The 23,122-nt window shown below is 42.9% G+C and overlaps 2 protein-coding genes across 4 annotated transcripts in view; both read right to left on the reverse strand.

Moving 5' to 3' along the window:
* Positions 1-229: 229 nt before the first annotated feature.
* On the reverse strand, positions 230-13,821 carry LOC119053174 (zinc finger protein 850-like). Of its 2 annotated transcripts, none has more exons than XM_037150662.2 (3): positions 12,726-13,821; positions 11,484-11,610; positions 230-4,608 (listed from the first exon to the last, which is right to left on the reverse strand). In XM_037150662.2, exons 1-3 carry the CDS (start codon positions 12,756-12,758, stop codon positions 1,787-1,789), a joined length of 2,982 nt encoding a protein of 993 aa, XP_037006557.2. In that variant the 5' UTR covers positions 12,759-13,821; the 3' UTR covers positions 230-1,786. The 2 variants fall into 2 exon arrangements, with proteins under 2 accessions (XP_037006557.2, XP_053528045.1); XM_053672070.1 differs by lacking the exon at positions 12,726-13,821 and adding an exon at positions 12,393-12,678.
* Positions 13,822-18,623: 4,802 nt separating this feature from the next.
* The window catches only part of LOC119053180 (zinc finger protein 211-like), a 39,639-nt gene continuing 35,140 nt past the window's right edge, over positions 18,624-23,122 (reverse strand). For both annotated transcript variants that reach the window (XM_053672089.1, XM_037150673.2), the window contains exon 3: positions 18,624-21,231. In XM_053672089.1, the coding sequence (XP_053528064.1) occupies positions 19,733-21,231 (1,499 nt within the window). In that variant the 3' untranslated portion in view covers positions 18,624-19,732. The remainder of the gene's footprint in view (positions 21,232-23,122) is intronic.

The raw sequence follows: 23,122 nt of genomic DNA on the forward strand, positions 1-23,122 counted from the left end.
GTTCCTTCTTACACACCCCTCACTAGGGAACCTGTCCCACAACCCAGGGATGTGCCCTCACTGGGAATCAAACCTGTGACCCTCTGCTTTCCAGTTCCATGCTCAATCTACTTAGCTACACCAGCCAGGGCATAAGTTTTATTATGCCCTGTTATACTTTTTATATTGTAGTTTTGAAGAGAAAGAAAAACTGTTCATGCTTAGTAGGCACAATCATACAACCACAACAGCTAATTGCATGGTACAGGTGAGCAACAATGTAACATTTATCTTTTGAGAATTTTCTTCCCACAGTGAAATCCAGATGCAAAATCCACACATATTATGGGCCTATTGGACTATTTTATTAAAATATGAACCTCAGCTACACAAAATAACCATGTGTGGGAGTCCTCAGATCTGTGCAAATTGATCCCACAGTTGCAGCTGAAATTCCTCCAATCCATAATGGGCCAGTTTCTGCACCAATTATAGCTTTTCCTGGACCCAGTCCCTCAACCAGTTACCCTAGTCCAATGAACTGTGGACAGGAGGACACGATTTCCTGTAGACCAGAAGACAACCCATTGACAGTTGATACAACCTGCCATCAGCTCCTGGTAAAGGAAAAATCATGCCACTCTGGTAACTATCTGAGGGTCTCACATCTGCCGCCTCCTCAGGGCAATCTCTGAGACTCCTCAAACACAACATCCAAATGAGAACCAGAAAGCCCTTCATCACTTCTAGGAAACTTTGGAGAGAAAAAAAATTTGGTCAAAACTGGCCAGTTATTTTCCACCATCATACAGTCTGTCCACAAGCAGAGAATGTTTGAGACCCTGAAAATGTTGTTCACCTATTCATGCTTGTAGAGCCCAAATCAGTTAAAGGACAACCAATTTTAAAGGAGAGCGCTGGCTGGGTAGCTTAGTTGGTTAGAGCATCACCCCAATATGCCAAGGTTGTCTGGGTACATAAATAATCAACAAATGAACACATAAATAAGAGAATCAACAAATCAGTAATTCTCTCTCCCCCTTTCTCTAAAAGTCAGTAAATAAACATTAAAAATAGCCCTAGCTGGTGTGGCTCAGTACACTGAGCGCTGGCCCATGGCCCAGAAGGTTGCTGCTGCAGCTCCTGATCAGGGCATATGCCTGGGCTGCAGGTCAGGTCCCAAGCTGGGAGCATGAGAGAGGCAACTGATCTGTTTCTCTCCATTTCTCCCTCCTTCCTCCACGCTAGAAATAAATAAATAAAATCTTTTTCTTTTTAATTGTAAAAATAAAGATTAGTATGGAATTAAGAGTAAGGCCTCAAATATTGTACAAGCCAAAGCAATGTGCAGCAGGCACTTCCTAGGTTTATGAACTGCTAGCTGGAAAAAGTCATCAAAAGTATCACGTGAGTCCAACAAATCCATGGGACTCTAAATTAGTCATAAAGGGAAAGCTGACACCTAAGTGCTCACATTATTCCTACTTTACTACAATATATGTGAGAACAAGAGGTCAGTTTCCCTGAGCACATTATGGTGCTGACTTGCAAAATTTGTAAACCTGTCCCAGGTAGAGAGGAACAGGTTACAGCCAGGTTACAAACACAATCTGTTTGTACCATAAACCTAAAGAGTCCTGAGGAAGAAAAAAAGGGTACAATATACACACATTTCCCACATGGAAGAAAATTACAAGGAATCTCCACATTGGGCCAATTCAAATGTAACAGCTTAGATTCAGACAGATGGCTCCTCAGTTTCCTCCAGGTGTGTTACACTGAACAGAAAATTATATTCTCAACATATTTAAGGCTCTTCTCTAATGTGAACTCTCTGATGTTGGGACAGGGTAGATTTTCGCATGAAAAATTTTCCACAGTCTCTACACTCATAAGGCCTTTCTCCAGTATGACCTCTCCGGTGTTGACTGAACTGAGAACTATCCCTAAATGACTTTCCACATTCACTGCATTCATAAGGCCTTTCTCCTGTGTGAACTCGCTGATGATAACGAAGTTTGGAACTACAGATAAAAGATTTTCCACATTCACCACACTCATAAGGCCTTTCTCCTGTGTGAACTCTCTGATGATAGCGGAGGGTGGAACCAGAGGCAAAGGATTTTTCACACTGACTGCATTTGTAAGGCTTTGTTCCTGTATGAACTCTCTGATGGTAAGAAAGCGTATCACTGCTAGCAAAAGATTTGCCACATTCACTGCACTCATAAGGCCTTTCTCCAGTGTGAACTCTCTGGTGTCTAACAAGTATTGAGCTGCTGGTAAAAGATTTTCCACATTCAATGCACTGATAGGGCTTTTCTCCCCTGTGAAGTCTCCGATGATAACCAAGCCCAGAGGTGGAGGTAAAAGATTTACCACATTCACTGCACTTGTAAGACCTTTCTCTATTATGAATTTTCTGGTGTATTGAGAGGGAAGATTTGTGGCTAAAAGATTTCCCACATTCACTACACTCATAAGGCCTCTGTCCAGTGTGACCTCTCTGGTGTTTAGTAAATTGTGACCTATCTTTAAAGGTTTTTCCACATTCACTGCATTCATATGGTCTCTCTCCAGTATGCACTCTGTGATGATAACGGAGGCTTGAGCTAAAGGTAAAAGATTTCCCACACTCATTGCACTTATAAGGTCTTTCTCCTGTATGAACTCTCTGATGGTAATTTAGGGTGGAACTAGATGTAAAACATTTCCCACACTCACGACACTCATAAGGCCTTTTCCCCGCATGAGTTCTCAGATGATAACAGAGCGTGGAGCTAGAAGTAAAGGATTTCCCACATTCATTGCACACATAAGGTTTTTCTCCTGTGTGAACTCTCAAATGCTGAATGAGTGTCGACTTATTGTTAAAAGATTTCCCACATTCACTACACTTGTAAGGTCTTTCTCCTGTGTGAACTCTCTGGTGTAAAATGAGGTTATTTCTTCTAATAAAGGATTTCCCACATACACCACACTCATAAGGCCTTTCTCCTGAATGAGTTTTCTGATGATACTGGAAGTCAGATCTAGAGATAAAAGATCTCCCACATTCACTGCACCCATAAGGTCTTTCTCCTGTGTGAACACTCTGATGGTAACGAAGGGCAGAACTAGTGGTAAAAGATCTATCACATTCAGTGCACTCATAAGGCCTTTCTCCAAGGTGGCCTCGCTCATGATACTGAAGGGTAGAGCTGCAAGTAAAAGATTTGCCACATTTACTGCACACATAAGGCTTCTCTCCTGTGTGAATCCTCTGGTGTCGAACAAGTGTCCACCTATTATTAAAAGATTTTCCACACTCATTACAATCATAAGGCCTTTCTCCTGTGTGAACTCTATGATGATAGCGAAGGCTAGAGCTAAAAGTAAAAGATTTTCCACATTCATTGCATTCATAAGGCCTATACCCTGAATGAACTCTCAGGTGTATGAGAAGGTTATTTCTACGGGTAAAGGACTTCCCACATTGCCTACATTCATAAGGTCTTTCCCCAGTGTGAACTCTCTGATGATAACGAAGAGCAGTACGAGTAATAAAAGATTTCCCACATTCACTACACTCATGAGGTCTCTCTCCAGTGTGAACTCTTTGATGATAACGCAGGTCAGACCTAGAAATAAAAGACTTCCCACATTCATTACACCCATAAGGCCTTTCTCCTGTGTGAGAGCTCTGATGATAATTTAGAGCAGCAACAGAGGTAAAAGATTTGGAACAGTCATTACACTTGTAAGGCTTTTCTCCAGTGTGAACTTTCTGATAAGGAATCAACACTGAACTATGAGTAAAAGATTGTGTACATTCACTGCACACAAAACTGTTTTCTCCATTGTGTGGTCCCGAGGGAGAAATGAGGAAACATTTGTGGCTTAAGGATTTTCCACATTTGCTGCACTTGTACTGCTTTATTCCAGTATGACCTTTTTCACGATGACTACGAGATGCGTTTCCACTGGATTTTCTACTTCTACCATACACATGGCAAGTTTTTCCAGTATGGCCTCTGCAGTGCGTGATAAATGAGGATTTGTACTTGAATGTTTTTCCACATTCATTGCACACAAAACACTGTCTTCCAGTATGAACTGCTTGGTCCACAAGTATGTGTTGGGGGTTAAAGGCTTTCTTGCCTTCTTCCAAAGTGTAATGACTTTTTCTGCTTTGTAACGTTGCTCCCCACTGGGTGTCTTTGTTTGGCTCCTTTACTTTATGGGTGTCCTGCTTCTGCCGATGTCCTGAGCTGGCTAGGCAGTCCTTCTCAACCTCGGAATAGATAAAGCGTGTCCCCGATACATGGATTCTGCAACTCTTCACAAATGAGGCCCTGTCCACACTACTTCTGAAGGGTGTCTGTCCCACATGCTGCTCCTGGTACTGGTGACACTTTGCACTGAAATGAAATGGTTTTGCACACGCCCCACACCTCAGCAGTGTCAGGCTGTGTTGTGCACCCTGCTGCTCTACCAAGTTGAAAATGTCTCTCAAGACGGGCCCACAACTCGCACATGGGTGAGTCTTCTGGGAAGATGAAGCTGTCTTGGGATTCTTGGTTTGTGATACTCGTACAGAAACATTCTGGTTAATGGGTGTCTCCACATCTTTTCTTCCACAGCAGCAACCTGAATGTAGAGAAATGCTGGTGAAGTATCTATTAAGAACAGAGAACCCCAGCACACATACTTATATGTCACATGGAAGCAAGAATACATGAAATGTTCTTCAAAGTGAGAAAGTTCCACTGAAAGACTAGCTGACTGTTGTGTATATTGGGCCTCTAGGGTTGCAATATCATGGAAACCTCTCCAGGGGAAGGATACCAGGACAGAGCATGACACACAGAAGAGAGGCAGGGCTTACAATGCTTTTCCTCTTCCAACAGCTTCCTGCATATCCCTCTCTGCTGCTGACATTAAGCTGGGTAGAAGCACGCATACAAGCCCATTGCCATCCAATTGCAAGATATTAGCTGCTGTACAAGGTCAATATATACCTTTTGTTGGTGTATACAATATATTCATTTGTTGAGTGTCTGGGTGAGTAACACATGAGTGCCAATGTTCAAGAGCAGTACAGACAAAGGGGTGAGAGAAAGGGTGAAATGTGGGATCAATGGAGGTAGAAATATCTCTGGGCTGGAAATCACAGAGGAAGTGACAAGTAGTACAACTGACAAGTCAGCAAAGTGTCAAAGCTGGAAAAGGTAGAAGTAGGTGGGGCTACTGGCAATAATAGCAAAACTGTGGTTGAAAAAAGTTACATTCCTGGTATGATCTGAATGAGGTCCTGACTTTACAATCTCCACAGCTACCACACCTCCTGTGAGCCAATTTTGCCATTGTTGGAGAGAGATCCATCTTGTGCAACATTCAGAAAGGACTCTTCCCCAAAAACCTTAGCAGGGCAACTACATGGCACATGGGTGACAAAGGGAAAAACCATGAAATGTACTGTCATGAACAGAAAGTACACACAGACGCACACACACACAAAAAAAATCAAGGAAACATGACAACACCCCAAGTAAGGGAACACAATAATTTATCAATCACCTCAAAGAAATGAAGATATGTGAATGGTCAGAAGACTTCAAAATAAAACAAACAGAAATTATGGTACTTAAAATTATAACAAATGAAAGGAAAAGAATGGAAGAGACAGCATCAACAATTTACTTGATCCATGAGAAATAATTCAGAAATGGAAAGGTCTTTTAAAACCATCCTAAGGAAAAAGTAATCAAAAGAACTAGAGAGTAAAAAAAGTCTATATAAATTATAGGTTATCATAAGGTCATTTTAAAAAATAATTGCCCTAGCTGGGGTGTCTCAGTGGATTGACTGTCACCCTGCAAATCTATAGGTCTGCAGTTCGATTCTCAGTCAGGGCACATGCCTTAGTTGCAGGGTATTGGGAACTGTCCTGCTTGGTTTCAGAAGTTGTAACATCCCATGGCTAAGGCCAAGTAAAAAGAACTTGGGACCATAAGCTACTAAGGAGATGAAACATCTTCCCAATAGGGGTGCAGCCTACTTCAATCTGCCTGGCCCAGGGTGGATGACTAGTTAGTCAAAGATGGGTAAGATTCCTCAAGGGAGGAAGAACCTAAGAAAGTCAGGGTCACGGAAGGGGCCATTAGGGAATTAATTAGGGGACTACAGAAAAAGGGGTGATGGACCCTTACTCCTCAGCTTTGTCATAGCCTGAGTGCTCATTCTATGTGTAAAAAGTCCCCATCAGCCCCTGCTGGTGTAGTTCAGTGGATTGAGCACGGGACTGTGAAGCAAAGGGTCACCATTTTGGTTCCAGGCCAGGGCACATGCCTGGGTTGCGGGCCAGGTCCCTAGTAGGGGATGCATGAGAGGCAACCACACATTGATGTTCTCTCCCACTCTTTCTCCTTCCCTTCCCCTCTGTCTAAAAATAAATGAAATATATATTTTTAAAAAGTCCCCTAGGCCCTGGCTGGTGTAGCTCAGTGGATTGAGCGCGGGCCTGCAAACCAGACAATCGCGGTTCGATTCCCAGTCAGGGCACATGCCAGGGTTGCAGGTCGGTTCCCTGCAGGCCAGTTCCCAGCAGGGGACGCACAAAAGGCAACCATACATTGATGTTTCTCTCCCTCTCTCCTTCCCTTCCCCTCTATAGATAAATAAATAAAATATTAAAAAAAAAGAAAAAGGCCCCTAATCTTTTGGCTGCCCCATCTCCCACCTGATTTAAGCCTAAAATAATATTGGAGGGAGGTGTGGCCCTGTCCTGGAATGGGGTGTTTCCTGGGAGATCGAAGATCAGGCCTAAGAAAAGAATGAATAAAATCCTGTGAAACCTACTTTGCTAAGAACTCCCTCAATTTAAATGATAACTGCCCAAGCATAAACTGAGTTTGTTTCCTCAAGTTTTAAGGCCCTTTTAGGTCACTCTATCTAGCTGACCATGATTCAGGATAAGCCATTATAGTTCTTTGAGTATCTATTTCTTGATCATAACTGCCTAACAATGATTGATGAACTTTACCTATAAGCCCTGTATTCCTATGCAAATTAAACTCAATAAAAGCCCATTGTGGAACAGGCTCAAGAATGAGCACTCAAGAGATTTGGCCACCTTTCCTCCCCAAGCAGATCACATCTTGGTAGACTTATTCTCATCTGCGGAGGACAGGAGGGCTTTGTGGGTGGAGCCTCCCCACAGCAGGGCAGGTCCTTGATTAAGGGTGTAGGGGTGTACAGGTGTGCAATAGGCAACTAATTGATGTATCTCGCACATGGATGTTTCTCTCCCTCTCTTTCTCTCTTCCTTCCCCCTTCTCTAAAGTAAATAAATATAATCTTTTTTTTTTAATTAAAAAAAAATTGATATTGCACTGACCAGTTTTGCTCCATTTCTTGGGCGATGTCCTATAAAACAAATGGTCAGTGATTCCACCCTCAGTCAGGGCACATGCCAGGGTTGCAGTTTGGTCTCAGGTCAGGGCAAGTAGGAGAAGCAACCGATCAATGTTTCTCTCTCTGTTTTTTTCCCTCCCTTCCCCTCCCTCTAAGATCAGTGACCATGTTCTCCTGTCAGGATAAATAAAAAGCTATACAGAAAAAGAAGTAAAACTGCTTGTGTTTGCAGATAATGTAAGTTTATATGAATAAAAACCTAAAAACTGCACTAAGATTAAAACAAAAAACAAAAAAAAACCCTGCCAGAATGAACAAGCCCTGTAAATTTACAGAACCCCAAATCCATATAAAAACCAAGATGCATCAAAGCACTAATAAAATATCTCAATAAGAAATTAAGAAGCCCATAGCATTAAAGACAATAAAATACTTAGAAATAAATTTAATCAAGGAGAACAATGTGTACTCAAACTTTAACACAGTGAAGAAAGGAACTAAACACAGAAATTAAAAGACATCTTGTGTTCTTGGATTGAAAGAATTATTATTGTTAGGATATTTCTTTTTTAACAAAGACTTATTTATTTACTTTTGAGAGGGGAAGGGAAGGAGATGGAGATAAACATCAATGTGTGGGTGCCTCTCAAATGGCCTGTACTGGGGAGTTGGCCCAAAACCCAGGCATATGCCCTGACTAGGAATTGAACCAATGATCCTTTGGTTTGCAGGCCAGCACTCAAACTAGTAAGCCATACCAGCCAGGGCTGGCTATTTCTAATAAACAAATGACCAAATCATTCAATGCAATCTCTACAAAAGTCTGTTAACATTTTTACCAGAAATAAAAAAAGAATCCTAAAATTAAAACAACAAATAATCTCCAATAGCCAAAGCAATTTTGATCAAGAAGATCAATGGTAGAGACAGACGCATCACACTTCATTATTAAGACATTATTTATTTTTAGGGAAGAAAGGACAGAGAAAGGGAGAGAAATACTGAGGTGAGAGAGGAACATCGATCGGTCACCTCTTGTACGTGCCCCAACTGGGAACCAAACCCAAAACCCAGGTATGTGCCCTGACCAGGAATGGAACCAGCAACCCTTAGCTTTGCCAGACAACACCCAACCATCCCAGACCACGGTTGAGGGCCAACACTTTAGGATTGAAACCATATCACAAATCAGTATTAATTAAAACCGACACAAACAGACAGACACATGGATACAAAGATCTAAGAAACAGAATACAAGACAGCCCAGAAATAAGCCCACATATGTGGGCAACTACTCTTTGACAAGGACACCAAAAACACGCAATGGGGAAAAGACACTTTGATCAACTAACAGTGTTGAGCCTTGGCCAGGTAGTTCAACTAGTGAGAGCTTCATCCCAATGTGCCAAGGGTTCAGGTTTAATCTCTGGTCAGGGGACACACAATAATCACAAACTGATGTTTCTGACTCTCTCTCTCCTGACGACTCTCCCACTCTCTCTCTATAAAAATCAATAAAATAATTAAAGTAAAATAAATAGTGATGAAAAAAGTGAACATACACCAGACCCCCCTACCTTACACCACTCACAAAAATGAACTAAAAATGCAGCAAACTCTCAAACTTTCATGTAACACGTGAAAATACAAAATCTGTTGGGAAAGAAGATCTTGACATCGATGTTAGCAATAATATTTTGGATGACATCGAAAGCACACAAGAAAGGCAAAAATAAATAAGCCAGGCTATATCAAACTAAAAAGATTCTGCAAATGCCCTGCTGATGTGGCTCAGTGGACTGAGTGCCAGCCTGTGAACCAAAGGTTTGCTGGCTCAATTCCCAGTCAGGGCACATGACTGCATTGCAGGCCTGGTCTCCAGAGGGGGAGCGCATGAGAGTCAACCACTCAAGGATGTTTCTCTCCTTCTATTTCTCCCTCCTTTCCCTGCTCTCTAAAAATAAATAAATACAATCTTTAAAAGATTCTGCACAGCAAAAAAAAGCAATCAAAATCCCTGGGTGGTGTGGCTCAGTGGATTGAGCCCTGGCCTGTGAACAGAAAGGTCACTAGTTAAATTCCTGGTCAGGGCACATGCCTAGGTTGCAGGCCAGGTCCCTAGCTGGGGTTGATGCAAACTGACTGATCAATGTATTTGTCACGCATTGATGTATCTCTCTTTCTCCCTCCCTTTCACTCTCTCTAAAAGTAAATAAAATAGCCCTGGCTGGTGTAGCTCAGTGGATTGAACGCAGGCTGTGAACTAAACGTTTGCCAGTTTGATTCCCAGTCAGAGCACATGCCTGGGTTGCAGGCCAGGTCCCCAGTCGGGGAGCGCACGGGAGGCAACCACACATTGATGTTTCTCTCCCTTTTCCTTCCCTTCCTCTCTCTCTAAAAATAAATAAATAAATAAATAGAATATTTTTAAGAAAGAGTATAAACCAATGCCATTAAAAAAAAGTAAATAAGAGAAAGTGACCAACGAAATGAAAACTGAAGGAATATTTGTAAGAACAGTCTCATAAAGGGGAAATATCTAACATATAAGGTACCCAAAGAACTCAATAGCAAGAGCACAAATTAAAAAGTTGGCACATATATGAACTTTTAATCAAAAATCTAAAAATGGCAAACAAATAATATGAAAAATGGATTTCCTTCCATGTTGGTTTTGTCACCAACACACACACACACATTTTCCTCACTAATCAACAGTAAATACAAATCAAACCAACAATGTTATCACCTCTAATCTGATGAGATGCCTACCATCAAAACTGCAGAGAGAGCCCTGGCTAGTGTTACTGGTTTGAATGCCAGTTCAATCCACTGGCCTGTGAACCAAAGGGTTGCTGGTTTGATTCCCAGTGAGGTACATGCCTAGGTTTTGGGCCAGGAACCTGGTGGTGGGCCTCCGGGAGACAACCACATACTTTCTCCCCTGCTTTCCCTCTCTCTAAAAACAAATAAGTAAAGTGTTCAAAAAAGAAAAACACTGAAGAAAGAAGTGTTAGTGCAGGTGTGGGCATAATGAAACCCAACTACGATAAGCCTGAAATGTAAAAAAAAAAAAAAAATTCAAAAGTATAAAAAATAAGTAGAATGCCAGGATCTGTGGTGTACTGGAAAATAGAAATTTGTTGGTCAAAAGGTTCATTCCTTTAAAATATGACAGATTTTTTTCCTGGCTGGTGTGGCTCGGTGGATTGAGTGCCAGCCTGAGAACTAAAGGATCACTGGTTTGATTCCCAGTCAGGGTACATGCCTCGGTGATGGGCCAGGTCAGCTGTGAGTGTGTGTGTGGGGGGTGGTATGTGTGAGAGGCAACCACACATTGATGTTTCTCTCATTCTCTTTTGCCTTCCCTTCCCCCGTCCCTTTATTTATTAAATAAATGAAATCTTTTAAAAAATGAGTAAGTTCTGAGGATGTAATTAAGAGCATGGTGACTAGAGTTAACAATTTCATACGCTTGAAATTCAGGAGAGTAGATCTTAAGCATTCTTAGCATTAAAAAAAAATAAGGCAATTTTCTACAGTGATGGATACTGAACTAACTTCACTGTGGCAATTATTTCACAATATATATAACATCACCACGTTGTACACTTCAATATATACAAGTTCGTACTTCCACAAGGTTAGAGAGAACAAAAGGAAAACACATGTAAAGACTACACACTATGCAGGGGAGATATTTTAAGAAAAGTCCATGGTTCAGATAAGTAATGACCATGACAACACCTGCAACTCCTGGCCCAGGTAGCCAGGAGAAAATGACAGCTAAAAGAAGGACTCAAACCCTAGGATGCAGAAGTGATGTGCATCTGGACACATTAACCCAGACACTGAGAGGACAAGCACTGTGAATCCACCGAGCTCGATGCAACAGTACTGACCTTGAGTCTTTCCCTAAAAGGGTTCAGGACAGGGACTGCAGGGAGGGATGAAGGCAGTGCAAACACACCAGCCCTAGCAATACAGCAACTGCCCGGAAAACTGGGGCAGCAAGCAGTGCCTGTGGCCCACACCTGAGCACTGAGAAAGGTCTTGGGGTGGATGGAGTAGAGTCTAGTCCAAGTCACTGGTGAGGCTGTGGGTCTTACCCAGAGAGGAAATAAGTGAAAAGTTCTCCAGCATCACACGGAGGTATAGGCGTCTCTGAGCCTCATCAAGCAGCCTCCATTCCTCCCAAGAGAAGTGCACAGCAACATCCTCAAAGGTCACGCTGGCCTGTTATCATGGGGAGAGAAAAAAAAATGAACATTCTATGTGTGAGAGTCCACAGCCCACCTCCCCACACATCTATCCCACACCCACCCTCCTCCAAAGCTGCACACCTCAGAGGAATTCCACTGATGCCTGTCCTACCCTCAGGTCCCTTTTTATTCATTATGTTCAGCCCTCAGCCTCAACAGGCAGGAAGGCACAGAGATGTAATCCAGTTCTGGTCCTGGCTTGTAGGGTCCCATGCACCCTGTCATTAATTCCCTTTGGGGTCTCTAGATTGTGACTAGACACAGCTAAGTGCGGGCTCATGCTTCACCCTTCAGTGCCCAATACTAGGGTCCTTGGACCATAATCCGCACCTTTTCTCAATAAGCGCATCATTCTGTAGATTGTCCCTTTGACACCTCCAGTCCCCACCTGTGCTCCCACAGGTACCCATTTGTGGAGTCGCTGCTTCAAAGGCCTCCTCTGGCTCTTGCTTCAGTATTCGCCTCCCAGAACCAACTCAGATGACCATGACCCCCTTCCACTGGTGTTCTGTACTCAGCAGCCTCAACAGGGTCTCTCCACACTAACCTTCTCTAAAAATCCCAGTTCTGATCGTCTGCACGCCAGGCACATTGATACTCAAAAATGACCATACGTGTCCCAGACCGTAGCCACCAGCAAATCTGAAACTCCCTCAGACCCCATCACGGCACGGCACACACTCAGGGTAGTTCCAGCTCTAGCGAAGAAGCAGCAGCTATGCCCTCAGTGTCAAATCACCTCAGTTACTTCATTACCTCCAGAACCATCACGTCTACTGGTCCCATCGAAGAGGTCGTCACCTGCCACACAGTTACCGTGATCACCTCCCTCCTTCACTTGTATTTCTGTGCGCAGCACCCTAATTAGGTGGAGTGCCGGAAGAAACTCGTCCTGCACCCTGCTCTGCCAGAGCAAATAGCAGCGGCAGGAGGACCTGCATTCCGTCCCCTAAATGCCGTCCACCAGGGTTTGGGCTGCAGGACATGACGACATGACGGGCGCCCCGCACCCAGGCTGCAAGGCTCCGAAGGGTGAGGGTGGAGGGCACAGGGAGGGTGAGGGTGGAGGGCAGAGGGACGCGCACTCACCGCAGCTGGGCGCCTCATCGCGGCAGGCGCCATCCGGCTATGTGGGCGGAGCGGCGCTGGAGCGGCGAGTGCGGAGGGGACCCCCCTGGACCGCGGTTCCGATCTCCACGTTGGCGGATCTAACGGGCGGTGTCACCGAGTGTCAGACTCACGTCTGTTCGGCAGGGACTACGACTCCTTTGCGCTTTCTCTGTTTTGTCACCTCATAAGCGGTTCACCTCCCAAAGCCGAATAGACTCACAAGAATGAGAGCAAGAATGGCCGCCAGGAGGAGGATGCCGGAAGTCCCGCCCCAAATTGATGAAATCTCAGAGAAATGCTTTCTTTTGATGTGATTGGCTCAACTAAGCCCTCTGTCTTCTGGGTAATGTAGTTCTCAGAGCTCTAGCGGACCTAAGGAATGGAGTTCTCTATCCAGAGCAAGTGGAAGGATGCGTAAATTGATACTCCTCGTACCTGGAGGGAGGACTTTGCTTTCTGTAAATTTGCAGTTGAGACACAATGTACTGGAACACAGCTTCAGGGATCAGATTCGGAAGACTGGCCTCCCAATTCAGATGCAAATTTAAGTCGTGTTACCTGTGCTTTGGAGGAACAGGTTATTTTTTAAAAACCACAGGCCCAAAATAGCATCAGTGTTGCTGAAAAGCCCAAGATACTAAACCAAGTTTAATTCGTGACGTAATTGTAGGTTCACGGAAACCTAGTCTTATCCAGTTTGACATTTTCTATCCAAGCACTGGTCAGGTGATCTTTCTCATAAAAAACCCTCTCCATTCCCTTTAGTTAGAAGAGGCAATATGCAAGACAAAAAAACCCTTCTAAATCTTTTCTTCTAATGAAAAGGTGTCCTGGCTCAGAAATATCCGGTTCTTTCTAATTGCTCCCTTGCCCCACCCTGCTTCCTATAAAACCTTTTATTTATTTTTAGAAAGAAGGGAAATGAGGCACAGAGAGAAATCAGTTGGTTGCTACTTTTCCTGTCACCAGCCAGGGACCTGTCCAGCAATACAGGCATGTGTCCTGAGGGAATTGAATCTCTAACCTTTTGCTTTGCAGGCAGACTCCCAAGCCACTGGGCCACAATAGTCCGGGCAAAACCTATTATATGGGGTTTTTTAAAATACTTATTTATTTTTAGAGAGAGGGGAAGGGAGGGAGAAAGGGGGAGAGAAACATCAATGTGTGGTTGCCTGTCGCACCCCCCCCCCCCAGTAGGGGCCTGGCCTGCAACCCAGGCATGTGCCCTGAGTTGGGAATGGAACTGGTGACCCCCTGGTTCACAGGCTGCACTCAATCCACTGAGCCACTCCAGCCAGGGCCTATTATGTTTTAGGTAAGACTTTTGCCTTCCCCTAAGGAAAAGCGACTTTGCCTGAAATAATCTGTAATAGGAAAAGTTGGCATCTGTGCTGCTGGTCACTGACAGAACCACAAAGTAGAGACAAGGATTGAGTTTAAGAGCATTTGAGATCTTGCTTCCCGGCATTGTTGCCAGTATTAACTCGAATAAATTCTTACAAAAAATTCTCTCCAGGTTCGAACAAAAAGAAAATTAAATTTTTCTGTGTGCATTATTCAAATGCCAACAGTCTAGGAAAATGGCAGGTTATGTACCCTAAAAACTGTCTTAACATCTCATGTCAGGCTGGCCTTTTAATAATAAGGGCAGGGTAGGTAGTGGTTTTGGAATTCAAGAAAAAAGTAGGTAAGGGAGTTGGAATTCAAGGAAAAAGGTTAGTCAGATAAAAATCGCAGTCCAGCGATTTTCCCAGCATCTTTATCTCTCTTTTATTTACTTTTAGAGAGAAGGGAAGAGAGGGTGAGAAACATCAATGTGTGGTTGCCTCTCACGTTTCCCCTACTGGGTACCTGGCCTGCAACCCAGGCATGTGCCCTGAGTGGGAATCAAACTGGGTGACCCTTTGGTTCCCAGGCCCTTGCTTGATCCACTGAGCTACACCAGCCAGGGCTATTTCCTTAATAATTTTAATATGTGTTGTTGGATGCTTTTCCAGCATGTCTTCATCTGCTGACCAGATTGTTTATCTGTATCCTGGTTGATGGATGTTCTCTCTGGAGCACAATGGCTCAGATACCATCTTGATCACTTGCCATCCTCCTGGGACACAAAGGTTGACTTGCTTCTTGGCATCTACAGTCAGGTTATGTCCAGTCATGCATTCCAGTTCACGGAACAACAGTTTTCTACATGCATTAATCACTCAACATATTAACTATAATTAAAGCTAAAAACAATTTTTACAGTTTTTTAAAAAGACTTTATTTATTTCTTTATTTTAGGGAGAGGAAAGGGAGGGAGAGGGGGAAACATGGATCGATAGCCTTTCACAAGCTCCAACCAGGGACACGGCCTGCAAACCAGGCATATGCCCTGACCAGGAATCAAACTGGCAATCCTTTGATTTGCCGGATGACATCCGACACATTGAGCCACATCAGCCAGGGTTAAAGCTGAAAATTGGTAACTTTTGACTTCCCTCATTAAATCCATTTTGAATGTTTAAGTTTCTTCCTCCATCCATTTCATGCAAATCTGAGCACCCTTTGTGTTGTCAGATGGGATGCTGCCAGGTTAAAGATCACTTAAAGTCAATTATCTTTAAATTTACTTGGTCAAATTTTGTTTATAACACTCTACACCAGTCTGCTTGGGAAGATCATTTGGTTGGCTGGCTAGAGGGTCACCCCACACGTTATGGTTGCAGGTTCCACCCCAGATCAGGGTACATACCAATTCATTCAACCAATGAATGCATACATAACTGAGAAAACAAACTGATGCTTCTTTCTCTCATTTCTTTCTACTTGAAATCAATCAATAAATTAAAATGATATACATTAAACTTTCTTATAGCGATTATACCCTAAAAAGTGTGTTTGGGCACTGACTGATGTAGCTCAGTGTGTTGGGTGCCATTCGGCAAACCAAAAGATTACCAGTTTGATTCCTGGTCAGGGCATATGCCTGGGTTGCAGGCCAGGTCCCTGGTTGGGGGTTGTGAGAGGCAACAAATTGATGTTTCTCTTGCATGTCAATGTTTCTTTCCCTCTTTCTTCCTCCCTTGCCCTCTCCCTAAAAATAAATAACTTTTTGAAAGATTTTATTTATTTATCTTTAGAGGGGAAGGGAAGAGGGAAATAAATATCAACGTATGGTTGCCTGTTGTGTGTCCCCTGCTGGGAACTGGCCTGCAACCCAGGCATGTGCCCTGACTGGAAATCTAACTGCGATCCTCTGGTTCGCAGGCCTGCACTCAATCAACTGAACTACACCAGCTAAGGCCTAATCTTTTTTTTTTTTTTCAAAGTATATTTTCATCTCTCTGCTAACTGGAATCTAGAGTAAAAGAATCTGCACTGTGGATAGAGTATGCTGGACACTGGGGTCAGGTTTTGTATATAGAAAAATACTAGGAACAAAGTCCTTGCTGCAGACAAACTGCAAAAATATGACTTGTGTTCAGAACATGGTCAGGCCTGCAGGAAAGACATGGTGAGCATCGGTCTCATAAAGCCACTCTGGACACAGACAACAAAATAACATGGGCAGTAGGGCCCTTGCACGGAGAAGAGATGAGCACTCACCCAGTGAGACCAGCGTCCTGCAGGTCTCCAGCATCATTTTTGAATATGAAGTCCTAAAGTTTACATCCTGTTGCACCCTATCCTTCAGGATGAATGTAGAACCATGTGATGTCCATACTCTAAGCGGCAAATTAAGATATCAAATTCACCTCAAGGGATGGTATCACATCCTGACACCCAAAAGGTGGGTGAAGGTGCAGTGACCCAGCCCAAATTACTGAGGTCTCCTAAGATGCTGAGCTCAAAGAGGAGGCAAATTGCAACTCAGACTGAAAAAACAGATTCACTGGGGGAAACTACTGAAGCTGACATATAATGCCATTTTTCTGGAGACTGGAGGGCAGCATGTAAGTATTGAGATGTTAGGGGAATGGAAGAAAAAATAATAATTACAAAGGAAAGGGCAGCTTCAGCTAACCCTACCTGGTGTTCGCTGTGTACCTGCCCCAGTGAAGGTTTCACAGCAGTGATACTGTCCTGGGCTCTGAAGCCAGAATCCAAAGTTGGAAACCAGCCTCTTTGACAGAGTGCTGTGTTTACTTGGTGGACTTATTTCTCTAATCCCGGATTTTCTCAGCACTTGAATGTTAGTTTCCATTCCCAGGGTCTTGTGAAAATTAAAAAAGAAAATGCTCCAAACCCTAAGCCTGGAATCCTGATACCAGCGAGTATTGTTCGTTCCTTTTACTGATCCCCAGAGGCCAAAGTAAGTGCCGTCATTACCTGCATGAGATTCAGGGAGCTCTCTTGAGTCACCCTGAGATGGACACAGTTCTAGTGTGTATTAAGGGGACCAAGGGGTGGCTGTCCTGTCAGATAAAAATGGGTGAAGGTGAAGACCCAGGCCTGAATCACTGGGTCTCCTTAGGGCCAGCTCTGTGCTAATCTCAAAGTTGAGGCAGAAGAAGTGCACCTGAAATTCAAGTTTCCCTTGGAGCCACCACTGGGGATGAGAATAGATGGCGTTCCCATAAGTTTGTGTGGCAGTGAGTGCGTTGAGACATCAGAGGAGTAAGAGAAAAATCATGATTGTAATCCCAACAATTAAAGCAGCAGCTGTACCTGACCCTCCTTCCCTGCTCCTCCCCAGCCATCTGCTCTAAATTGAGAGCTTCACACGTCCTAGATTGTCCCTAGCTCTGGAGCCAGTCTCTGATTTGTGCAGTCTCTTGAATTTGACTCTTACCTGTTGTATGAACTTGGAAAACTCATTTTATCTTTTTTTTATAACCTTATTTTTTAAAAGATTTTTAGAGAAGAGCAGAAGGGAAGGAGAGAAACATCAATGTGTTTGCCTCTCGTACACCCCTCACTGGGGACCTGGCTCGCAGCCCCGACATGCGCACTGCCTGGGAATTGAACTGGCTACCCTTTGGTTCGCAGGCCCCCACTCAATCCAATGAGCTACAACAGTCAAGGCTCACTTTATCGTTCTGATTCTTGATTTCCTCAAATTTCCAGGGTAATGTAAATATTAAAGGGAAAAAAAAGCTCAAAAAGCAAAACCCTGGAATACTGGCAATGGTATGCATAAGGTGTTTTATTACCTCTATTGATCCTCACATGGGCACACTTAGAACCTTCATAACTTTCATTATCATCAGTAATGAGAATTTTGGAGAGCTCTCATCACCCCAAATTTCCCTTGTAAAAAAAAAAATCGACGCCAAGACCTCAGTGCCATGAAGACATCTTCTCCATGTGGTGGGGTCTGTGTGGACATCCACACACGACGGGACCAGCCATTCTGTGCGCACCGGCCCTACCAGGTACAGCACTAAAGCCTGGTGCAGGGTAGCTCATTGCCCCCATCTTACAAAAAATATGAAGCCCCAAGAGGGATGCTTTCTCTGTTATGGGGGTGATTTTTGGAGTTCTGAGATTTAAACCCAGGTTGCGTGGAGAAAGGTATGAAGAGTTGGGGCACTGATCTCTTTCATTTTCAGAAGGGCTTTGGAACTCAACAAATACCCTCACCCTCATACCACCTGGTGCACCTCTGCATTTGCTCCATCCCAGCACGCCCCAGAAGACAGACCACAAAAGTCAGTCACACTAAAAAGGTAGGTTTTTACAACTATACAGGACATATGGCCAAAACCAAGGGAGGGCAAAAGCAGGGCAGGGAGGTGGCAATGGCTGGGGTGGGGTGAGTGGAGGGGAGGCGAATGCAGACAACTGTACCTGAACAACAATAAAATAATTAAAAGACAAGAAATAAAAAGGCTTTTTATATTGGTAAATGTTCGAACTTACAAAAGCAATGAAGTGCATTAATAATGCAGGTAATTTTTTTTTTAGATTATATATATTTTTAAATTTATTTATTTATCTTTAGAAGGAAAGGGAAGGAGAGAAGGAGAGAAATGTCAACGTATGGTTGCTTCTGGTGCATCCCATGATGGGAACTGGCCTGCAACCCAGGCATGTGCCCTGACGGGAAATCGAACCACAATCTTTTGGTTCGCAGGCCCGTGCTCAATCCATTGAGCTACACCAGCCAGGGCTGTAGATTATTTTTTAAAGTATATTGTATATGCTTACAATAATAGTGTGTATACCAAAAAACTTTAAAAACTGGAAATATTTTCCCTGTACTGAAAACAATTATACCATAAAGCAAGAGTTATGCCTGTTACTGAGGGAGTAAAAATAAATGACAATGCACTGTTAACATATCTCCACTGTTTCACTGTTCTATTTGTTAGAGGAGCAGCTTAAATTCCTAATAAAATAAGTAAATCACATGAGCACACATTTTACTAAAATTTTATAATTATTAAACACATATCTGCAAAAATGCTCATGAATTCTTATAAAAATGCAACTGTAACATCAGTAAGAGTGTACAACCTATTTAAAAAGCTAAAATTAATAAAGTTTAAACAAATCAACAGCTTTTTAGTGTGGCTGAAATGGAACTCTCCTACACTGCTGGTAAGAATCTAGAAAGTTACTATCAGTTTACATCATGAACTTATGAGAAATGTCCACTCTGAATATTTGTATAAAGGTTAACCCAGATGGATGGACACTCAGTTTTCTTCAGTGTCATTACAATGAACAAGAAAACAGTACTCCCTAAAACCTAAGCATTTCCAGAATGTCAACTATCCAATGTCAAGAGGGCATAATTTTATGGCTAAATAATTTCCCTCATTTACTTCATGCTTGAAGCCTTTAACCAGCTTGAGTTCTTTGATAACAGAGGCCATAGCTACTGGTAAAAGATTTCCCATATTTGCTGCTCACATGAGGACTTTCTCTTGTGTGATGTTTAATAACAAAAAATATGGCAATATGGTAAAATATTTTTCACATTTTTTTGCACTCAAAGGGCCTTATTATGTGAACTCTCAGATAACAATAAAGGCCGTGACTGCTGTTAAAAGATTTTTCTATTTAGGACACTCATAAGCCCCTTCTACAGTGTGCAATCTCTCATGATAGTGAAGGTTACCAACACGCACAAAAGATTTCCCACAATGACTACAGGCATAAGGCTTTTTTCTTGTATGGACTCTCTGATGACAACGGAGGTCACTGCTACTGGTAAAAGATCTCCCACATTTACTGCACTCATAAGGCCTTTCTCCCTTATGAACTCGCTGATGATAACGGAGGCCATTGTTACTCACGAGAAATTTCCCACATTCACTGCACTCATAAGGCCTTTCTCCAGTGTGAAATCTCTGATGATAACGAAGGCCATTGTTACTGGTGAAAGATTTTCCACATTTACTGCACTCATAAGGCCTTTCTCCAGTATGAACTATCTGATGTAAACGAAGGTCGGAATTTCTTTGAAAAGATTTCCCACACTGACTGCACACATAGGGCCTTTCACCAGTGTGAACTCTCTTATGAGCATAGAGGTTACTGCTCCAGGTATAAGATTTTCCACATTCATGGCACTCATAAGGCCTTTCTCTAGTATGAACTCTTTCATGAAAACGAAGGCGACTCCTAAAGAAAAAAGATTTCCCACATTCATGGCACACATAAGGCCTTTCTGCAGTGTGAACTCTCTCATGATAACAGAGCTTACTGCTACTGGTAAAAGATCTATCACATTCATTGCATTTATAACGCCTTTCCCTTGTGTGAACTCTCTGATGACACTGGAGGCCAAAGCTGCTTGTGAAAGATTTCCCACATTCACTGCACTCATAAGGCCTTTCTCCAGGATGAACTCTTTGATGTTTTCCAAGGCTACTGGCTGTGGTAAAAGACTTTCCACATTCCCTGCACTCATAAGGCCTTTCTCCTTTGTGAAGTCTCTCATGACAATGAAGGCCATAGCTGCTGGTAAAATATTTCCCACATTCATGGCACAAAAAGCACTGTCTTCCATTATGAACAACACCCTTGTCCTGTCCAAGAGTGTGCTTGTGGCCAGTGGTAGTCTTGCAAGATCTCCAGGTGTAATGATTTTTTCTTCTTTGAAATGTCACTCCAGACACAGGAATTTTATTTGGCCTTTCCCTGATTTGGGTGGCATTTTGCTGGAGATTTTCTGAGATGGTCAGAAAATTCTTTCCAGCCTCCCCGGCAATAAAAATTTTTGATTTATGGGAATTGCTGCTATTCACAAGAGAGACCCTGTCCACTCTACACATGAAAGGTTTCTCTCTCTTGTGCTGCTCTTGGTGCTGGTAATAATTTGCACTGAAACAAAATTGTTTTGCACATGCCCCACACTTCAGCAGTGTCAGGCCGTGTTGTGTGCCCTTCTGGTCAACCAAGAGGAAAATGTCTCTTAGTACCACTGCACAACTCTCACAGGGGTGGCTTTTCTGGGAAGATGAAGCTGCCTTGGAATTCTTTGCTTGTGACACTCGTACAGAAATGCTGTGTTCAACAGGTGCCTCCACATCCTTTTTTCCACAGCAGCATCCTGAAGACAAAGAAATGTTAGTGAAATATATTTTGATCTTATAAAGAACACATAATCAGCCTTAACTGGCATGGCTCAGTGGATTGAGCACCACCAGCCTGTGAACCGAAGGGTCATGGATTCGATTCCCAGTCAGGGCACATGCCTGGGTTGCAGGCCAATGTTTCTCTTCCTCTCTTTCGACCTCACTCCCCTTCTCTCTAAAAATAAATAAATAAAATCTTAAAAAAAAAAAGAAAAGGTAATCACATCATAAATGTCCATATGTCACATCTAGGCATAGTATAGAAAGATTTTAATACAAGTGAGCTGGACTCTGCAAAAATGGCTGCTGTACATGACTCAACCCTTAATGGCAGTAAATGGTATAAACCTCACCAATGGTAGGATAGAAACATAGAATGAGACAAAAGAAAGAGAGACACGGTTTACAAGTAGTTCCTCTGCTTGTTTTGAGACTGTCCTTTCTGGCGTCATGAGGCTACACAGAAGAAGGTGAAAGTGCCCCAAGCCATGACAATTAATTGCAGCAGAACAGATGCCATTCATGGTCAACACAAGGATATGTGTACACTGTAATGCGCTGCAGTCATGTACCACAGTTGAAGACCAGTACAGAGAGAAATGGTTGAGGTGTAGAATTTACGGAGGTGAAGACCATCCATAAACTACAAGTCTGATTGTAAATAATAATTGCTAGAACTGACCAGTTGGCAAAGTATCAACAATGGGCAAAACCAAGCAGACTGGTGTGTGGGCACTGGAAATGGTAACAAAACACTGTTGGACAGCCTGGGTTCCCAGCTATGACCTTAACAAAGCCCTAACATAAAACCTTCACCAATTGTCACTGACCAAGGCAAGGCCCTGTCTGATCCCACCCTACCATGGACAAAGTCATGTTCATCCTGTGAGGCACAAAGGACCCTTGCCCCTAACTCCCATATGATTCGCTATATAGGAGACAGAAAATACACTTCCAAAGAGAGAAACTGAAGAGATGGATAGCCAGCACTACAGTAGAAAAACACAGCACAAAACAAACCACAGGAAAAAGACCTACATATGTGATACCAGCAAGATGGCAGATTAGGAGTTACCAGAATTCATTACCCTTCCCAGTACAGTCCTGAATAACTAGACAGTTATTCAGGAACAAAAACAGACCTGAGGGAGGGGAATAAGAGTTCAACTGATACAAAGAGCAATGCAAAGGAACAAAAAGAAACAAATGCACAGAAAGAATGTCTGGGTAGACTGGATGTACAAAGATGTGTAAAGACCTTGGCTGGGGCCAAAAGACAAATATGAAGGCTCTTTTAGCCAGTTTGCTAGTGTCAAATTGAACCCTAATGGCCTGTTCAGTGAAGGACACTGGAAAACTTTGTTGATGAAATGCTTCAAAGCTCCTGAAATATCTAAAACCTCTCCAGAGTTTACACCTCAGAGGACTCTACAGAGTTCAAAGGCATGGATTCTAAAAGATCCATGAACACACAACATTCCACAGATGATGCGCAGTAGAATTGTGCATCTTTAACCTGTATTATTTTGTTAACCAGTGTCAATAAAAGGAAGGAAGGAGGGAGGGAGGGAGGGAGGGAAGGAAGGAAGGAAGGAAGGAAGGAAGGAAGGAAGGAAGGAAGGAAGGAAGGAAGGAAGGAAGGAAGGAAGGAAGGAGCCAAAAACTGACTTCCAATATCTAATTGAAAATGTGGTCATCCAAGTTCATTATTCTCACAGGTCCCTGTACAAATTCAGCGCAAACAGGATCTCACCGAAACATATTACAATGAGCGTCAAAAACAAAAGCAAAAGAGTACTCATAAAGCACAAAGAGAAAATAAACTTTTCTCACACAAAAAAACAATCCATCAATAAAACATATATT

The sequence above is a fragment of the Artibeus jamaicensis genome, unplaced genomic scaffold (assembly GCF_021234435.1).
Source record: "Artibeus jamaicensis isolate MK-2021 breed Jamaican fruit bat unplaced genomic scaffold, CSHL_Jam_final contig_723, whole genome shotgun sequence".
Classification (NCBI taxonomy): domain Eukaryota; kingdom Metazoa; phylum Chordata; class Mammalia; order Chiroptera; family Phyllostomidae; genus Artibeus; species Artibeus jamaicensis.